Source organism: Melanotaenia boesemani, chromosome 5, assembly GCF_017639745.1.
Source record: "Melanotaenia boesemani isolate fMelBoe1 chromosome 5, fMelBoe1.pri, whole genome shotgun sequence".
In the NCBI taxonomy this organism is placed as follows: domain Eukaryota; kingdom Metazoa; phylum Chordata; class Actinopteri; order Atheriniformes; family Melanotaeniidae; genus Melanotaenia; species Melanotaenia boesemani.
This window is the reverse complement of record NC_055686.1, coordinates 4,067,976-4,088,693: the sequence shown is the minus strand read 5'-3', so window position 1 is coordinate 4,088,693 and position 20,718 is coordinate 4,067,976. Positions and strand designations below refer to the sequence as shown.

The window sequence follows — 20,718 nt, the reverse complement described above, 5'->3', positions numbered from 1 at the left end:
AGAACATCTTCTTCTTCTTCATATTCTCGGTGTAATAGAAGCAGGTGGTGGAAACCTTCCTCAGAGGTTTCCTCCATGTTGACATGACAGCATCACACAGTTGCTGCAGGTTTGTCGGCTGCATCCATGATGAGAATCTCCCGTTCCACCACATCCCAAAGCTGCTCTACTGGACTGAGATGTGGTGGCTGTGGAGGCCGTTGGAGTCCAGCGAACTCATCGTCATGTTCTAGATGCTGTCCTCATTTCACAGACACATGCTGATGCTCAGAAAAGAAATGTTTATACTCAGTCTCGGTTTTTTTTAAAGAGAAATTGATCTTATGAACTGGAGTTCTACTTTCTCAGTGTCTGTCACGAAATAAAAAAGCAGCAGTAAATGATTTTCTTACGTTCCTACTTATTCTTATTATAGATAGTTCTCCATACACTGAAGAGACAGTTTCCCACCAAACGCCCCAAACCTTTAAGACCAGAAACCAAAAAACCTTTCCAAAGATACTGTGTCCTGTGCTCTCCGTCCGTCACTGGGTAAATAAGTCCAGAAGACACTTTCTGTAGTTTAGTAAGAAACATTATGAACTTCAAAATAGACTGAACACTGTAATTTATTACTCTTAGTACTTTTGCTGGGATTCAATTTAACATCAAATTGTGGACCATCTTCTCAAATTCTGCTTCATTTATTACAACAACCCACAGGTGGAAAGTTACGACCAAAGGATCACCCTGGACCTTAATCTAGCCTGTCCTCTCCAACGAGGAACATACAGAACTAACATCTTTAACATGTTAATCTCTGGGGAAAGTTAAACAATGAGAACTGCTGAGTCATGGATTTAAAGAAAGTAAATTTGAACTCAGTAGTTTTCAAAAGAGGTGGCGCTACAAAAACTTGTAATGTTTTTGTAGTGCAGGCTGTGGTGGATGTGGGGTCTGAGCTGGATGCTCAAAGTGGACCCTTTTAATTCTTCCTATTTTTATTATTATGATCAGTAAGATGATGACGACCTTCCTTTAATTGCCATTGATAACATTGCTCTCATTATTAGGATCAATATAAATTCATTATCATAGTTTTTATTCACCTGAACTTATTTTGTTTTTAACCTTTACCTGCTTTGTTTTCCTCTTTCGCTCTATTTTCTACCATGTTGTGTGTCGTGTCTCCTAATTTTTTTTTTTTACACAATAATAAGCTTCAGGTTCAGGTTGAAGTTGAGGCTGTTGTGGGTTCGTTTTCATCTGTAGAAGAAGAAGAAATTTCCAGTAGACACTGAAGAAGTGAAGAAGAGATCTGATGTGAAAACGACAAACCTCCAGAGGAGACGACTCCGCTGAATCAGCAGGATGTGTGTGCGTCTCAGCAGATGAAGTCTCTGTAAAACACCTCTCAACACACACACACACACACACACAGAGCCTGGGGGTATGTGAGCATGAGGACTTTTGTCATTTAAAACTTTATACAAATCTAAACACACACACACACACACACACACACACAGTGGTTTTGTTGATGCAGCAGAATTTAAGTTTTTCTCTCGATGCTTGAAAACTTTTCTTACATCCACCTCTGTTTCTGATCCTCATCTTTGTTTCCTCTTGGTGTTTAGTTTGTTTGCAGCTGGTCTCACTTTCTCACCTTTTCTGATCATTTGGACTTTTTTCTCTTAAATTAAATCAAATTAAATTAGTGTTTTGTTTCTGGGATGAGTTTGAGGGGTCTTGTATTTTGCCGCTTCTTCTGGTCCACAGATGCTTGAGGCCGTGGATGCAGAGGAGGCTGCAGCACCCCCTACTGGCAGGAGGCTGCAGCTGCAAGACAGAAGAAAATAAACTAAATCCTCTTTAAAAGCAGGCACTCAATAAAATATGTATTTTTTTCTATTACACAGAATTAATAAATGTAATTAAAAAAAATTATTTGTATCGTTAACTTGTTTACTTTTCGACGTGCTTCATGTTCCGGATGTGACTGCAGAGCAGATGTAGGACAGTAAAGACACTTCACCAACATTAACCAGCAATAAAAACTTTATCAGCGACACGCCTGAAGGCAACACGTCCTTCTGGATTCCTTCATCATCCCTGGATAAAGTTGTTTTTACTATGTCTCCCATTGATGTGCACGTTCACTGTGATGGTGTTTATAATGATCAGATGCTTGTTCTCAGAACTGAAGATGGTTGTGCGTACCATTTAAAAGACACTAAAGATGATTGATTGAGCTGTTTATGGGGGTTTAAACTCCCCATTTATTTTGTTTGAGCTTCCTGCTTCTAAAGAACAATAACAGAGTTGGTTGGGATGTGAGTGTATAAAACTCGGTATTCTCAGAACCCTGGACTGCTCCGTTCTTTTTGCAGCTTTGCGTCACCTTCCAGAGAAAAAAAACTCCCTGAATCTGTGTGTGTGTCGGTAGATGACGGTGAAGTTTGTTCAGTTTCCTGTCTGAACAGTGAATGAGCCGTATTACTGATCAGAAATCACCTGCTTCAGCCTTGTTTAGGTTTGTCGGCTACCGTGTTAAATCTTCTCCTTCTCAGGAAGAATGTCACGGACGGACAGATTTTCTCTTAATAACAGACTTTCTGGTTGTTTTGTGTCCAAGTTTTTTTGTTTTATTACTTTTGTATAAACTCAGAAATCAGTGACAAAACCTTCCAACATGTGACATGAAACCCAGTAAACTCATCTTCAAACTGGAGATAAAACATCAGACTGATTAAAAACTACTTCCTGTTGTTTTTATTTCACTGATGACACATTTAGAAGCTGCTCGTGTTCTGTGCACAGACAAACGTCGCTGATCTGGAGTTTGAACGGAATAAAAGGAAAGAACTCTAGTTAGACTGACACAGAAACAAACTTCAACCAGCTGTTTATGCGTCACATGTCGTCGTGATAGCAGACGAACATCAGGAACATCAGGAACATCTGGCCTTCAGGCGTCTGTCACCAACCAGCTGGGAGAAAACTCTTGTTTTCAGCAGAAAGGAGGTCTGGATGTTTCCTAATGGAGGACTTCTCAACTTTCCAGGACATTTCCAGAACTTTCCAAAACCAGCAGCACTTCAACGTCCTTAGAGTTCTTCCTCGTAGCTGCATGTTGTCATGGAAACAATACACCTTTATTTAGATGAGTTTTTAATGGATCCTCCTCTCCTCCCTCCACTCTTCATGTTTTTCTTCATGGTTTTCTTTTCTTTCATTTTCACCCCTCCAGGCTTCAAAGGTGAGGAGTGGGCGGGGCTTGTTTGAGGTAGATGGGTGGGCTTTGTTTCTGAGGGGGCGGGGCCTATACAAATAACAGGGTCCTGTGATAAATCAGAGAGGGGAACAGGTTGAGGCTTTTCCACGTCAGCGAATGGGGATGTTTCTGGAAATTCTTCCACCTGGAACAACAGGGAGGTTATTTTTATTCAGGAAAAATAAATGAATAAGTCTGGACTGAAATTATACATGTTTTATGTCTGGATGGGAGTGAGGCCAACATGGCTAATCTATAGGAACAATAAAAAGGGTGTGAATCTGAGCTTCTTTTTGTAAGAGAAACACAAACTCTCACAGAAAAGTAAAATTAAACATGTAAAAGTGATTTAACTGCATTCTAAATTCATTCTTATACTGTGAGGTGTGTTTGCAGCTCATAAATTGACAGGAAGGAGCATCTTACAGGCACATAAGCCAGGTTGTCACGGAGACAGGCATCCTGTAGCTCGCTGCGCAGGGCGATCACGTGACTGCGGTGGGCGGAGACTTCCTGCTCCAGCCAGTCGATCCTGGAGCTGCAGGTGTGACAGAGCTGAGAGACGGTGGAGAGAAAACTCTGCGGGGAGAAAGAGGAAGATGAAGGAACGAAGAGAGGAAGAAAGAATAGCAGAGGCTCAGCCCCCATCCTTTACCTGGCACACTGCCGCCTCAGGAGCTCCCATGATGCTCTCTGCTCCACTCAGTTCCAGCTGTTCCCGGGGTAACAGCAGGGGGCGGGGCTGGGCTGATTGGGAGCGCTGTGATTGGATGACGCTCTCTCTGACCTGAAGAGAAAGCAGCATTGTGTGTGTGTGTGTGTGTGTTTTTCTACATAATGAGGACTTACACACCAACTTATAGGGATTTCTGCACTTACAGAAGGATTTTTACAGTTTAGACTTGATTTTAAGGTTATGGCTGGATTCAGGGCATCAATGGAAAGTCCTGCTGACTGATATAAACCAGAATGGGTGTGTTTACCTGCTTGCAGCTGGTCTCTGCAGCCTTCATGAAGCGGATCACACAGTCCTGACGTCTGGAAAACAAAGTAAACAACTGCAGAATCTGAATATTTGTACTGTCATTGAACAAAAAGATAAAAATTCTGGGCCATTAAAAAGACCAAAAAAAGGTAAAGTTACATATAAAGTAGTTAATACCGTCAATCTTCTCTCTCAGTGTCTCCCAGGACCTTACCTGACCGCGTCTCTCAGCTCGTCCTCGGCTCGCTGCAGCCGCTCCTCCAGCTGCTTCCTCTCCGTCTGAACCCCCGACAGGTGCTTACCCAGAATCCTCAGCGAGCGCTCCTTCCGACTCACTTCCTGTCGAGCCTCTGACAGCGCCTGCAGAGACAGAGGACGCCGTCATGGACACTTCCAGGCAGCTCCTTCTCGCAGAGACGAAGACTAAAGACAGATATACAAACACACACCACCTGTGTGTTCTGGTCCAGAGAGCGCTGTGTGTCCGTCTGCTGGGTGGTGTGTGTGTCCACTCGGTGCTGAAGGGCCTGGAGCTGGTTGGACTGGTCCTGGATCAGCGTCTGAGCCTCCTGTTCTCTGCTCAGAGCCTGATGGAGCTCCTCACACACACTGTGGAAACGCTCAGCTGCCTCCTACAAACACACACATAAAAGAGGAGTGTGTGGTTTTCTTTACATGTTATGCGTACATGTACATGGTATTTATTAAGTTAATTAAATTAGTTTGTATTTGTATTTTAAGCTATGAAGTGTATTTTTCTAATTGTCCTTGAAGGCCACGAACAGACTCTGGAGGCTGTAACTGACTGGGAGCAGAGCAGAAGGAGATGAGCGAGAAGAGCTACTGAGGTTGGAGTGAGGACCTGCTCCATCGAGGACCAGAGAGACAACATGCAGCAGATCCAGGAGCCTGGAGAGCAGCGGTTGGCATGGAAACTCCTGCCTGGGCTTTACACATACTGTGTGCAGAGCCGAGGAGGAACGGAGGTCCGTGGACTGAGAAGAGTTGAGTGGCATTTATAGAGGGTTATAGAGGCTCCATAACTCCCCAGGTGGTGGTCTCCTGTGTACCTCTCTGAAGATGACGGACACGCCAGCGTGCCCAGTCGACATGACCAGTTTAAACTGATGCAGCAGCAACTTGTTCTCAAATTTCAAACTCTTTACTAGCTTTTAAATTTTGTTAAGGCCAAATAAAACCAGAGTTTAGATCAATAATTAACAGCATGACTTTTCCTGAATATTGTCGTCGTGTTTGGTGAAGGAAGACGTGATGAAAATGGGCTAAAGAAGCTGCTCACAAGCAAAGTGAAAACATCCTCTTTTCTATTGGTGGAAAAATGACCACAACAACCTGTTAAAAAATTTCATACAGCAACAGTTGCCGAGGTAGGATGTTGTGGGATAGATAGACAGAGAAAGAGATGGAGAGTTCTGAGAGATCTGTGACATTTATCCAAGTTTTTAAATTCATTTTTAATTTATATTTGCAGTTTAACTCATAAACATGGTTCATTAAACACGTTTGGTGTTTTCACAGTAAAAGAAAATCGAACTTTATCTTTGAATTTTGTTTTCTGTGTGATTTTAGGTTCAATGTTTTAATGCACATAAGAAACAAAATGAAAAGACAAAGAATGAAAAACAGATAAAAAAACAGCATCAAAACCAACAAACAAACACAACAGGACATCAAAGAACATCTAAAATAAAACAAGGCAACACGAAATATTACAAGACATCATGTCCAAGACACAAAACAAGCTCAAAGAGACAAAAAAAAAACAAATTTCTGTTGGTTTACTCACTCGTCCATCTTCCCTCTGCTCTGCTTATTTCAGTCTCATCATAAAGACAGTAAACGTGTGTGAGTGTGTGTCATCCTCACCGTCCTGCACGTCTCTTTCCTCTCCTTCCGCAGTCCTCTCTTAAGATTGGCCACCTCCAGCCGTAGGCTCCGCCTCTCCACTTCAGCCGAGTGCAGCCGTTGGCTGAAGAGCAGGAAGTGCTGCTGAAGGGCCGACACCAGGGTCTGAGAGTAAAACACACACACACACACACTCAACAGGTCAGGGGAGTGTGATCATTATTAAAACCTGGCCAATCGGGTGTTCGGTCACCTTTGCGTCTGGTTGTGGAGGCGTCAGTTTGCTGAGGCCGAGTCTCAGCCGGCTGCTCAGAGAGTCCTCGTCTGCTCCACCTGAAGAAACGCTGGAAGCTGGTTGGTCAAGGAGGTGATCCAGGAGGCGGGACAAACCAGAGTGGGCGGCAGAGATCACATTTTGATGGGAGGAGCCTGAAGAATCAGACACTCAATGAGATGATATGAAGAGTGTGTGTGTGTCGCCATAGGTGCATAAATGTGTGTAAGTTACCTCTGTGCGCCAGCACCTCCTGCAGGTCGGACATGGAGGACAGAGCGACGGAGGAGAGGCTTTTAGACCGAAGCCAGCGAACACACACACCTTCAGGACCTTCATCATCTGGAACCCAAAAACAAGAACCGCTCAGTCCCAACGTCTGACTTCCTGTTTGTTGAGTAAATAATAAACATCTAAACAAAGATAAAGATTTAAATAAAGAATCTATGGAGTAAAGAGCCCATTAAAACAAGAAGCAGCTGGTGATTCAGACCAGTTTTTTACCTGCTCATACTTTGATAAATCACCTGTCTGTGGAGCATCTTCAGGCTTCCTTGTTGCCGATGGCGACGGTCCACACACACCTACAGCCGGAGCTCCGCCCCCTCTCTCCAGACGAAACAACACATCCGTCTTTCTGGACAGCATACACCACCTCTTTATCGCCAGCACTGCACACACACTCCTCCTCCACCTCCTCACCGCCCTCCTCCTCCTTCCGCTTCCCTGCTCCTCCTCCTTCTCTCCTCCCAGAGCGTCGGTCAGCCTCCTCACCTCCTCCTCCAGCAGCTCCCTCTGGACCAGCCGTGCAGACAGGAAGGATTTCTGCTCAGAGAGCGCGCTCAGACAGCGGTGGGCGTGTCTCAGAGCTCCGCCCAGCAGGACGCAGGCCGACAGGAAGGAGGAGGAGTCTCTGTGGCTTCTAAAGAGGAGGTCCTGGAGCCGGGAGAGGTCGGAGGTCAGCGAGGAGCAGCGGCGCTCCAGAGAGGAGGCGTGATCCCGGAGCGAGTCGCACTGAGACCGACAAATCTGAAACAGAGTGCGGAGTGTTAGCTGAACGGTAACCAGTCTGGCTTCCAGTCCTCCCAGTTACCCCATTAACGCTGTTTAGATGACACGATCATGACAGAACAGATGACTTCAGTACAGCCGCTGCTGTACATGTTCTACAGGAAAAGCAGAGGGACCATTAACACACACATTGTTCTTCCAGCTGAAGGAATTTTAAATCTCAAACAGAAAATCTAACGGCACAAATCTCGTTTGAAGCAAGAACTGGTCGATCACCAGAAGAAATTCAGAGCATGTTCAGTCAGAGGGAAAATATCATCCTAGGAGATTGTTTTACTTGAAAAAGGAAAAGTGAGAACTGGAAGAAATCTTTGTGTCTATATGAGGTGTGAACATCGTGGAACAACCTGAACAACGAACTGAAGCCAAGATAAACACACAGGGAAGACGGGACGTTTTTTTTCTACTTTTTTTCCTACTTGCTTTTTGTTTATTTCTTTTTATTTATTTACCCACTTTTATTTAAGTTTTCACACAGTGTAAAGAAGGGACGAGTGATTTTATCTGATTGTGGTTCTCAAATATGTACAAATATGCTTCCTTTTATCTTACTGTTGCTGCTTTCCATTTTTTACTTGTTTATGTAAGCTATTTGCGAAGAAATAAATTATTTGCATCTTATTGTGTTCACATATTTGATTCAGAAATCTTTATTTATCCCGTACCACAGACACCAGCCAGCATGTGTCAGACATAATGAGTACACAGTACCAACACGACAAATAAATACATGAAATAATCAACAATAAAACAATAAATATGGATACAGGCTAAAACAACTGTTAGCTCAGCTAAAATAAAGCAATGACAGAATAAACGTCGTGTAAAATGACTGCTGTCAGAGTTTAGAAGTGTGATAGGTGAGGGAATAAAAGATGTAGAATATCTGCTGGTTCTCCTTTGAGGAGCATGGTAGCTCCAACCTGATGGCATCAAAGAAACGCAATGAACATGGTGAGGATGAGGATGATGATGATGGTCTTTGCTGAAGCTGCCAGAGGGAAGTCTCTCTGTCTGACTCCAATCATCTCAGAACAAGTTTAAAAAGGTCTCACAGATCTGAGCTTACAGTCAAAAACAGCCAAGATAGTTGTATGAATCCACAATCTGGACATTTTCACCCTGAATTACAATCACTTTGTGGTCGTTGCTGCTGCGTCTAAAATCAGTGATCATGTCTTTAGTTTTTGAAACATCCGAGTCGAGATGATTGTCATCACACAAACCGTGATAAAGCAGGACCGGGTTCAGACTCTGAGTCCTGAAGAAGGGATGAAAGGACAGTGTCACCAGAAAACCTCCCTCTGAAGAAGCTCTACAGCCGTCAGTTTTACATCCTCCACTTCTTCATGTGGCTGATAGAGAAACTGGAAAGGATCAGATTTCCCATCTATCAGAGGAGCGCATCGGCTGACACGAAGAAAAAAACCTGGTGTTTGTGTTTCAGTGTTTAATCATTTGTGTGGCTGCTTCAGTTAAACACCTCCAACTCCAAGGTCATTATTATTATTATCATTATTATAATTATTTGCCCTCTAATATCTCCATCTTTGACGGGAAGCTCAGACCAGGTTACTGAGCATGCATTTTATACATTTTATGGCCCCTTTCTAACCCCGTCCAGGCCTCGCTTTAGCCAGGCTGCAGCTGTACTTAAGGGTTTGTTGTTAGTCTGGTTTTCCTGGTTGATTAAAGGTAAAAAAGTTACAAAATATTTTCACCGCAGGACTTTAAACCAGATTGTTTTTCTTTCCCGAGCTGATTTCAGTCGTTTTTCTCTCGTGTAAACGCCTCCTGTGGGCATCGTTTTGTCGTCTCGTCTCTTCAGAGCTGGCTGGAGGAAACTTTCTCTGCTGATTCAGCTCTGCACCGAGGGACGAGTGTGTGTGTTTTACCTGCAGCTGGCTGACGGCGTGTGTGTGCCGGCTGCTCCAGGCCTCCTCCCTCCTCCTCACGCTCTCCTCCAGGCGAGACAACACACACTCCTGGCTGCGCTGCAGCTCGCGCACACACACACTCTTCTTGTCGCACACACTCTGCAGGTGAGCGATCTGCAGAAACAAGAACATCAGAGTCGCATGTAAAGAAAGCGACGCACGGACTCCGACACTCCGAGCTGCAGATGGAAGGAAAACAGGATCATTTAACCTGATGTGCATCATGCTGCTAAACCACCCACACACAACACGGACGACGACGTTCACTGCCATCAGAAATGAGTAAATATAACAGCTTTGTCATTCTTAATGTCTCTTATTTAAGTAATTAAATAACAATTTCCCCACTGAGGGACTAATAAAGGTTTTCTTATTCTTATTATTCGCATTATTTGTATAAAATGACTCAAACTGATTAATTTTCCTGAGTTTTGAGTTGTTTTTTTTTTACACATTTTTACGATTTTAATGAAACTGAAGGAAAGGATGCTTGATAAACACCATAAACTAACACGGCTGACAAATATGTACATATACAAAGAAAAATAGAAATAACTGTGTGTGTTTATCGGCTGCTTTTTATTAAATCATTCATGGATTACTGAGTCTGTTCACTGAGGAAAGAGATGAAACTAACTTAAGGAAAAAATGTTTTCATGAACAAAACAAGTCTTCAGGAGACGTACTCAGCCATGCTTTAATCTGCAGGAAGTAGAGACAGAATAAAAGAGCAAATAGAATCTTATGTATTGTTTTAGAGGACTTTTAGCTACACTGGACTCTGTGTGTTTTAACCGCAGAACTTAACTATGCAGCAAGAAAAGATGGCCGGTCGAGTTTCTGCAGAACCAGAACCAGCTTCCAGGATCTTTAGCCCATTTCAGTTCAGTTCCTTCGTCCCTAGAGGGGTTGGTCCAGCAGTCCAAGACAAGCTCCGCCCCAAAGCAGATGATTGACAGCTAGGACCATATGGGCTATAAATAATATTTTATTTAATGTTTTATAATCATTTTTATTCCTAAAATAATAATAAACAGTGAAGTTTAAAATAAACAATTAGCTGCCATCAGATGGATCGAAGAAGAGAGTTTAAGTATCTACTTGTTTACATCATGAGATGGAAACGCCTTCCAGACGGCATATGGTGAAACTCCAGCAACAGCAGCTTTATTATTATAATTAACCGCTTGCTTAATAAGACCAGTTCTGCACCCCTCATTTAACAGTACTGGTCAGTACCTGCTCTAACCCAGAGAGCTGGAAGGTTCTCCGCTAACAAACCCACCTTGTCGTTGGCCTTCTGCAGGTCAGAGGTCAGCTGCTCCACCTGCTCGCTGATGACATCACACAGCTCCTTCCAGGTGAAGTTACCCAGAATGCTCTGCGACTGATCGAGGAGGACGCAGCCGGCCAGCAGGCGCTGGTACAGACGGTGGAGGAAGGACAGACGGGCCTGACACACACACACACACACACACACACACACACACACACACACACACACACAGAGGCTCAGTATGATGCAGTTTGACAAGATTTTCTCATCATCAGCTGTAATTAAATGTGTCGTGTGTAACGACATTATGCTGCTGTGAGACGTCACACAGAGACAAAGGACAGGAAGCAGACGCTCGTCTCTCCACTTTATCAGCTGATTCTCACCATAATTGAAGCATTCTGTCTCTTATTTCCTGTGATGGAACCAAAGTTAAGCTAATTATCAACATATAGCCTTACTGTTCAAAACAAGGACGAGTCCTCTGCTCTCTGAAATGGTGCAGAGTGTTTCAGGCTCCTTAAACTCTGCTTCCATGTGAATGAAACACCCACATGATAAAAACGGAAGCGTATACACCTGGACTCGTCTACGTGGACACGGCCTTCATTGAAATGACACCGGCTTCGGACAGTCAAAGTTTCAGGGACCACAGGGTGGGAATCACTGGTCCAGATTCTTCGCAGGAGTCTACGTGGTCTTCAACAGAAAGATTGCTAGAACATGCTGGTGGGCGGAGTTAAAACTTTAGCTCAAGTTTAAATGAGCTGAATTACGTGTTGTCAAATTCTTGTTTAAACACAATCTTGAGGAGAAAAAACCAGAAGAAGAAACAGCTTTTAACCCCCCTCCCTCCAGCTGTACTTTAGCCCCAGCATAGCAGGAGCTAACACCCACTGAAGGAGAGTGATTTCCAAACCTTTAATGATGTAACCACTCTGGCATGATTTAACTCGTTCTGATCTCATAGAAAGCTTCCAGCAGGACCCTCCCCTCGTCATTGTTCTTCTTTTTTATGAGCTCTCCAGGAAGCCTGAAGCAACCTTGCTTAGTTTCATGATTTGAACAGTTGAAACAAGTAAAAACACTGCAAATTTTTCACAGATGTTCTGGTCAATGATGAGCTCAGCTGACCACCGCTTCTTGTTATGCATGACTAATGAGGCAGACGTGATGTCACATGAATACAAGCATCGATCCAAAACATCCAACAAAACCCACCAAGCTCGGACCCGAAGCTGTTCTGTATGAGAGAACGGACAAAAATTCCTCTGAGCTGATCTGCAGGATTCATCATGAGTTAACAGAAGCATTATTCTGTGTGAGGAGGTCACGAAAGAAACTCAAATCTACCCCGAAATGCAACGTTAGCTGGTTTTCTTCAGTAAATAACTGAGGTGGACAGAAAGAAAAGAGAATAAATGCAGAAACAATCACCGTTGACTCTTTCTTGTAGTTTTCAGTGATCTTGTGGATTTCTTCCGTCCTCTCCTCTCGTTCTTTCTCTCTCTCCTCCCTCTCTTTATGTAGCTCCTCCCTCTCTTTATGTAGCTCCTCCCTCTCTTTCTGCAGCTCCTCCTGCAGGCGCTGGTTCTGCATCGACCAATCAGAGCTCTCCTGATGCAAACGAGCCACCTCCTCCTGCAGTCTGACCAACGCCTGGTGAGACTCCTGGAGAAAAGATGGAGATAACGTCATCACAAATCCACCGCTGATGTCTGGCGTTGGATGGAGGAGTCTGGAACTGCAGTAGAATGATTCCAGTAAACTCTGCTAAAGGGGAAAACTACAATAAAGTTAAAATAACTTTTTATTTTGAACCGATCCTAGAGAGCTGCAGTCCTGCAGGTTTTAGATGTTTCTGCTCAAACACACCTGACTCAAACTAAATGGATCCAGCAGCTTGTCAAGTTCTGCTCAGAGACTCATGTAAATCAGGTGTGTTGAAGCAGGGAAACAACTGCAGGACTGAAGCTGAAACCAGTTTTTTGTGTGTGTGGTTATTGAGATTATCGTTTAAATGTGACCTCCATCACACTGCAGTGTGAACTGTGTTTGGCCCTGATATTAACCTGCATGTGCAGAAGGAAGGAAAGGAGGGACCACGGCTTTTAGTCCAGCCCTGGCTGCTTCCTCTATGGATACGTGACTGAAGTGAGAGTCGGATGAAATGCGACATGACTGTCCAGACTGAGGTAGCGTTGAAAAAGTTTACCCACCAGATTAAGTACCACAAACGAAAGTGTCCTGGGTGGGATCTGTGCTGTTCAGATTCTAAGAAAAAGATCTGATGTGGATCACATCTGGGTCGGCTCTGAGTCACTTTTTACCTGCAGTGTGAACGGAGCTTGTTGTGTTTTTAGGAACACAACCACTTTATTTTTTATTTCCACATAAAAATGATCTTGCGAAGAAAATATTAGACTTTCAAAAGCAAAAGAAATCATGTAAGTCCTTCCTCCTGTCGTGTGACCCCTCAGAGCTTGTGCAGGTCTCTATATGTGGACTAAACTCAGTCAAAAGATGTGATTACATCAATGTGTGTCCTCTGATCTGAGGTCAGCTGCTGCAGAGCCTGGTTCTCATCCTGAAGCTTCTCTGATGCAGACAGCAGATCCTGAACCTGCCGGGAAAAAGAAGAAGGAGTGAAGGGAGTCAGCTGGAGGAAGAGAGAGACCACATGAAGGATCAGAGCAGACCTCTCTGTCTGCTTCCTCCAGTCTGTGTCTGCAGCTGCTGAGAGTCGTCATCAGCAGCTCAAGGACTTTAGCGGGACTCCGTTTCCCATCATCCTTTGCTGGCTGGACCGACTGCTCGCCTGTGTGCTGGTGTTGCTGCAGCTTGTCTCGGATCTGTTTCATGATGTTGGTAAAGGCTTCCTCTGCGTCCGACTGCCTCTTAACAGCCTGAACGCAGAAAGAAAGTTCTGTTATTAAAGCTTTGCTTTAGCAGGCAGATGCACACCGGGGATCACACACACGGAATGGTTCAGTTTAAATGTACAGTAAAGGTGTGGAGGGAGTAGTCCAATAATGGCTTCATATATAAACATGTACCAGTGAATCCCTCGTCTGCATTTTGGACATTTTTACCCAAATCGTTTCTATATTTGTAAATAGCAAGGGACCTAAAACCTAAAGCAGCCTTCAGGGGCCTCCTCATCAATAACCACTCTGTCTTATTAAAGGGATTGTTCATGAAAACATCTAAGTTACGTTTTATTGAACACGCCGCGACGGAAAACACCCCAGAAGAAACAAGCACAGCAGGAGTCCCGAACCAGCCTTCATTCGTTTTTATTTGTCCAAGAGCTGGTGCATTACATCGTGAATGAGCAGACAAACGAAGAGAACTCTGAGCTCATGAACTTCCACTGCTGCTACGCTGGCTGTGGATTGTTAAACACGGAGCTCACAACGTTGCATCTGGTCTGGTTGGTCCACAACCTCGTCCCAGGTCCTGATCTAAGAGGTTCTTTGTTCTAGTCCAGCAGAGTCGGTTTCTGTGGAGTCAGAGCCCTGATCGGCTTCAGCTTGAAGAATCTAAGATATTTCTTTTTCTTGTGTCTCAGTATGGATGGATAGCAAATTCAGGATTTTGGAAAGTTAATTAAATGGGAAGAAATCAAATAATTTATGTGGCTGTAGTTGTTATGTAACCGTACTGTTCTAACAGCACATGCTAGTAATGTTTTACTGCATCACAATGTGGCGTTAGCTTACCGAACAGCAGGAACAAACAGACGAACACGTCATTACTGCTCGGCTCTGAGATTTGATGCAAATAAAAGCAACTCGCAGAGTTAAAGATAAAAAGTTCTGAGTGAAACTTCAAGAAAATAAAGAAAAACAGTTTATGTATTTCTGCTTCATGCATCCCTCGCATTTAAATGTCCTCAAAATTCCTGATTATTTCTTCATTTTTCATGTAAACCAAATTTCCACATATGTGGACAAAGCACAAACCAGACACACCTGAACTGTGTGTGTGTGTGTTTGTGTTACCTGCTCCAGCAGTGAGTGTGTGTTGCTGTGCAATCTTTTCTCCTCCTCCAACCTCTCAGTCAGGTCAGACGTGGCCTTCTTCTCCGTTTCCATGGCAACGACTGTGTCGCTCCTGAACTTCTTGAACTCGGTCTGCAACCTTCACACATGACAAGTGTTTGACACGTAAAAACGCGGTCCTCTGTATCAGATGGTGGTTCTGTTTGTTGCCATGACGCCCACCGCTCCAGAGCGCGCTCAGTGCTGTCGCTCCTCTCTCTCTCCAGGCTGTAAGCTCGCTCCACCTCTCTGAACTGAGCTTGCAGCAGCTCCAGGCTGTGCTGCGCCTCCTGCTGGCCGGACCGCTCCATCACCAGCGCCGCCTCCAGGTCCCGCAGACGCAGCTGGAAGGTTACGCGATCACACAGACACATTAATCACTGATGATGATTTTATTACAAGTTCTGACCCCTGCAGAGACACAGACGCTTTCTACTGACATAAAGATGCTCCACTGTGCTCATTAAGGGATGGACATGGTCAGTAACAACACTCAGGTAGGCCGTGGCGGTTAAACCAGGACACGTTGGTACGCTAAGCGTTGATCCAAGGCAGGATGGATCCATGTTTTCATGATGTTTCCAGCAGATTCTGAGCCTAGCATCTGAATGTGGAGCTGAAATGGAGACTCATCAGACCAGCAACGTTTCTCCATCTTCTATTGTCCAGTGTTGGTGAGTGTGTGTGAATTGTAGCCTCAGTTTCCTGTTCTTAGCTGACAGGAGGCACCCGGTGTGTCTTCTGCTGATGGAGTCCATCTGCTTCAAGGTTGGACGTGTTGTGTGGTCAGAGATGCTGTCCTGCAGACCTTGGTAGGAACCAGTGCTTATTTGCCTTACGTTAACAAGCTGATGGAGCTGACAGGTGGAGCTGATCAAGTGGACAGTGAGTAAAATGTAAATACACAGCCTGTCCAAAAAAGATGTCACCACCTGGATTTAACTAAGCAACTAGGTGGGAGCCTCTTATTGGATCATTCCTGCAGGGTGCAGTATCTTTCAGTTATTTAACCCCAACTGATCCAATGAGCAGCTTTCCTAACAACCAAGTGGAAAGACACATCCCATGGTCGTGGAAAAGATGTTAGTCTGTTTAAGAAGGGTCAGATCATTGGCATCAAGCAGAGAAAACATGTAAGAAGATGCAGAAACTACTAAAACTGGGTTCAGAACTGCTCATCACATTATTAAAAACTGGAAGAATAGCAGGAAACCATCGTTTTCCAGGAAGAAATGTGGTCTGAAAAACATCCTGAATGATGGTGATCACTTAAACGTTCTTTACCCTGTTCCAGTGCTGGAGCATTGCTGGGGTTGCTGCAGTGGGTCAGGTCTAGGTTCAGGTCTAGGTTCAGCAACATTATGTGTCCAAAGAATGAGGTCAGCTGATACCTGAATATACTGAACGAGCAGGTTATTCCATCTTCCCTGATGGCACGGCCAGATTCCAAGAAGACAACACCAGGATTCGTGGGGCTCAGATTGTGAAAGAGTGGTTCAGGGAACAGGAGACAACATTTTCACACATGGATTGGCCACCACAGAGTCCAGACCTGACGCTGTTGGACACAAACAGTATCATTGATCTTTTACTGTTTTTTACCTGAATGATCTCAGCGTTGAATTTAGTTTCCAGGTGAGCCGCTCGCTCTGCCTCGATGCTCGACTCCAGAGTCTTCACCCTCTGATCCGACAGCTGAGACAAAACAGACATGTTGACCATTTTCTTCTTTCCCTCCATCACTTCCCTCCTTATTTAGTAGAGATGGGATTTATGGCTCTTTGAAGGGAGCCGGATCTTGAGGAGCCGTTCCTTTCAAAGAGCCATTCAAAAGACTGGCTCGTTCTCACAATATCTTACAAACTTTACAATATATAAGAATGACAATCAATCAAAATATGTACCTATATAAGATAAAATAATTATAGGAAAAATAAAGATAAAAAAAGGACAAACCTGAGCAGTCAGTGCAAATTCTAGTAAATGTTTTGGACAGAACTCACAGTATTTGTTTCCAAACAAAACTCTCTGTCCATAGATGCTTCACATGAATGGAGCGTGTTGGACATCAGACTTCTATGATGTCACACATGTTATTTATTTTATTTTCATTTTACTCAACTTTACTACTTCTTATTTAATTATTTGTTCATTTATTTATTCATTCAGTCATTTTTAGCTGGGGGGGGGGGCGGCTTGGCGTGTGTGTGTATAAGTGTGTGCGTGTGACTGTGTGAAAGATGTCATTGAGTGTTCTTATTCTTATGTTTTTAATCATATAAAGAACTTTGTGTTGCCTATGGCATGAAAAGCGCTTTATAAAAAAAGTTTGACTTGAAGGCAGTGTGAAAAATTTGTATATAAAAATGGCTCACAAATGAACGGCTCACAGCTGTGAACCGGTTCCCATCGTTCATTTAAAAGAGTCGTTCAAAAGAATCGATTCGTTCACGATGAACGTCACATCTCTATTATTTAGAGCTCACCTCCTTCTCCTTGCAGCTCCTCTCCTCTCTCTCCATCAGGTACTTCATCTCTTTGGCTTGTTGTCTGTTCACCTCCGCCTCTTTCTGCCTCTCCTTCTGCACCTCGGCCATCCTCTTCTCAGCCTCGTCCAGAGCCTCCTCCTGCTCCTGGAGGATGAAAACAGAAATCAGATGAAGTCAAACTGATCTGGAGTCACTGTTTTTAGCTCCAGATGACACAAACCAGGTTTGGCTAATAAGATAATCAAGTTTCAACATCTATAACAGGGTTATTGAATTCGGTTCTACGAGGTCTGCAGTCCAGCAGGTTTGTATCTCTGCTTCAACACACCTGTATCAAATTAATGGATCTAATAGCCAATCAAGTTCTGCACAATGACTACTTCATTTTGAATAACCCTGATCCATAACTTTGACTTCTGCCTACTTATTGATCATATTAGCTGAAAAACAGTCAGCTAAACCTGTAGTCTGGTTTTAGTAAACAAAAGACCACCGGTGTGATGAGGGTAAAACCAGCTGCTTTGCAGCTCATAGACCATCTTTCCTGCCTCAAGGTTAAACATGTTTGTGATTCAGACCTGCAGCAGTCGGTGCAGTCGTTGGTTCTCGGAGCCGAAGCTCTGAATCAGTCGGTCGCGCTCCTCCACCTCCTGCTGCAAAGCATGCTGGTCCTCCTCTCTGGCCTGCCGCGTGATGTGCAGAGCTTTCTGCAGCTCCTCCACAGTCTGCTGGAGCTCCGCCGCTCGCTCTGACACAGAAACACCAGAAACCACGTTACTGCTTGTTTCTCAACTCCTGCAGCAGAAATCCAGAAAACAGACACGCATCAGGTCCAGACTCTGGACAACATGAGACCTCCTGGCTGCAGAGCAACAAGAAGAAGGAGGGACGTGATGAAAGCTGAAGCTGCAAATTAGCCTCGGCTAGAAACCTGCACGCATGCTGACATTATATGATTCTACGAAGCAATAGAAACTAATTAAGTTAAAGACAAATTAAGCAGAATCCTCTAGAAAAAAACTGCAGATCCATCAAGTCTTATGACCCAGCAGGGGTGTGCGGTGGTGAGTTTCTTGTTTTATTCTTACCTGTTCCAGACGTGTTCTGGGTGCAGGTCCAGAAACTTTAAATTAAATCTCTGAAAAACTCTTTAGCTTCCCCTCGTTTCTCTAAATCCACTGTTTTCCAAACGATTAGACATGTGGGATTTCAGCTGGTAAAGCTTTTGTGTTTTGTGAAAAATTTAGCTTGTTTCCTGCAGGAGCTCAACAAAAGAGAAACTTGTTCCATATTATTAGGCAAATCACAGTTTCCATTCAGTCTGGAGAAAAAAACAGAGATTATACCATTATGTTTTTAAATAGTTGTTGAGGCTGTTTTCATCAGGTTGTATTCTTATAGGTGCTCCTGATGATTGTCTCCTTTGTTTTCTTACATTGGGATGTTTTCTACGAATTTGTCTTCCATTCTTTCCCCGTCTCAGATCAAACATTAACATGTAACTTAGCAATAACTAAAATAAAGAACACGTCTTACATCCACAAAGCTGTATTCCCTTTAAGATTAAAAAAATCCCCGTCGTTCCTGTAGATTAATTAGCTGGAATGAATCTGATGAATAGTTCTACTTCTCTGTGTGGACTGCAGATGTCACACTTCGTTTATTTTTGGTCTATTCGGGGTTTTTTGTATGTGACAGTTTTCTCTCTGACCAATCAGAGACCTGGTTTGTCCTGTGACACGTGTGGAGGTGCGTTTGTTTTACACACCTGTGAGTGTGTGTTTGTCCCTGCTGAGCTCGACGACTCGCTCGGCGTCTCTGCGGCTCACGGTCAGCTGGTACTGAAGCTCCGCCCGCTGAGCCTCACCGCGTTCCACCGAGGAGCGGAGTCGGGCCACCTCCGCCTGCAGACTGCACGCCTGAACACACACACACACACACATATATATATATACAGAGTTGATCACTTTAGTCTCATGACATTCAAATCATTTCATTCAGAAACAGAATTTTTTTTTCTAGTTTTGATATTTTGCTTAATAAATTTAATTTATATAAACTCTGAATTGTCTTGTACATGAAGTGTGCTATACAAATAAATTTGCCTTGCCTTTATTAAATAAACATTTTATTTTTATTACTTTTTTGTTTATATGACATAACACTGTTTATTTATAGAGCCCTTTTCAGAACGCAGGTTAAAATGCTTCCAGTGTTACAGGATAAAAACATGAAATCACAACGTCTGATTAAACATCAACATGTTGCATAAAAACAGCAACAAGAGATGAAATAAAAAAACATTTTAGTGGCTTTTACTGGACAGTCATGTTTGATGTGTGAGAGTGGATTTTATGTTGTGATGTTTTCCATCAGGGACAATAACTCAATGACTCGACTCAGACAGGATCTGTAAACCTGGAGCATGAACAGAACTAAGCAGAGAGCAGAAAAACGTGAAAGATGTCAGAGATAAAATCAGGAAACGCTCTGACAAAAATGTTTTGAGAAGAAAGTTGAAGCTGGGCTGGACTGATATGTAGTAACGAGGCGTTCAGGGACCTCGAAGCTGAGGCTGAGAACATTTCATCGTCTTCTGAATCCGGTCTGATCTGATCCCAGGACATAAAGAGCAAACAGGACCGCTGCTTTTATAACGTCAACTCAACTGTAAAACGTTTTTTCAGCCGATGGACGAGGCAGAAACTAAAACGTCCTCGTTTTCAATCAACTTAGTGACATTTTTAAATACAATTTTTATAGTTCATTACTGGTGTGGACGAGTTTTATCGCAAGTTTTAACTTGAAAGTTAAACATATTTTGTCAATTTTCATCATAATTCAGACTTTTTATATACACAAGTCATTTATTGTCCCCAAAGGTAACTTTGTCTACAGACAGGTCCTCAAGACATTACAACAAACAATAAATCCACGTACATGCACCAAACATTACGAACTGATAAAATCACCAACAGAAACCAGTGAGTAAAATAATAAAACCACTAAAATGAAATTTTAAAAAAGGAAAACATACCCAAAACGATCCTTCAAATAAAACCCCTAAAAAAAGTAAAAAAAAAAAATGACTCAATAACATCCTAAAATAAATAAGCTATTTAATCTGTAGCTATTTAAAATGCTATTGCACAGTGAACAAGAGATTTTTAATCTGTTAGTTTTAATATATAAATTCAGTTTACCTATTTATTTTAGCATATTTCTTTTTTATTATTATATATTTTATTTATTTGAGCACAAATGTTTTTATTTGTTTTACTTTACTTAAAAAAATGGCTTCTTTTGTTTTACTCAGCTTGTTCGTGGTGTGCTCACGGCCGCCAGCAGAGGGCGCTGCACACCGAGCTTCTCACCTCCTGGTTGTGGCTGGACGTCAGCTGCAGCTTCTCCTTCTCCAGCTGGTTGACTTTCCACCTCAGCCTCCTCACCTCCTCGCCTCCTTCTCCTCCCTCCGATGCCGCCCTCCTCCCTCTGCCTCTCCTCTCTTGTTCTCTTCCTCTCTC

General features: G+C 43.3%; 1 protein-coding gene across 1 annotated transcript; it reads right to left on the bottom strand.

The window, feature by feature from the left end:
- Positions 1–2,787: 2,787 nt before the first annotated feature.
- Positions 2,788–20,703, bottom strand: LOC121640280 (coiled-coil domain-containing protein 171; the record flags this gene model as incomplete). The annotated part of the gene is made up of 22 exons (XM_041985983.1): positions 2,788–3,398; positions 3,680–3,832; positions 3,909–4,040; positions 4,237–4,291; positions 4,453–4,598; positions 4,688–4,870; positions 6,126–6,269; positions 6,358–6,533; positions 6,613–6,720; positions 6,906–7,407; positions 9,345–9,500; positions 10,672–10,839; positions 12,100–12,333; positions 13,196–13,285; positions 13,362–13,568; positions 14,667–14,805; positions 14,889–15,049; positions 16,308–16,400; positions 17,192–17,338; positions 17,773–17,942; positions 18,963–19,113; positions 20,569–20,703. Coding segments are annotated over 22 exons (3,714 nt in total), but the record flags the coding sequence as incomplete, so codon positions are not given.
- Between the last annotated feature and the right edge of the window lie 15 nt (positions 20,704–20,718).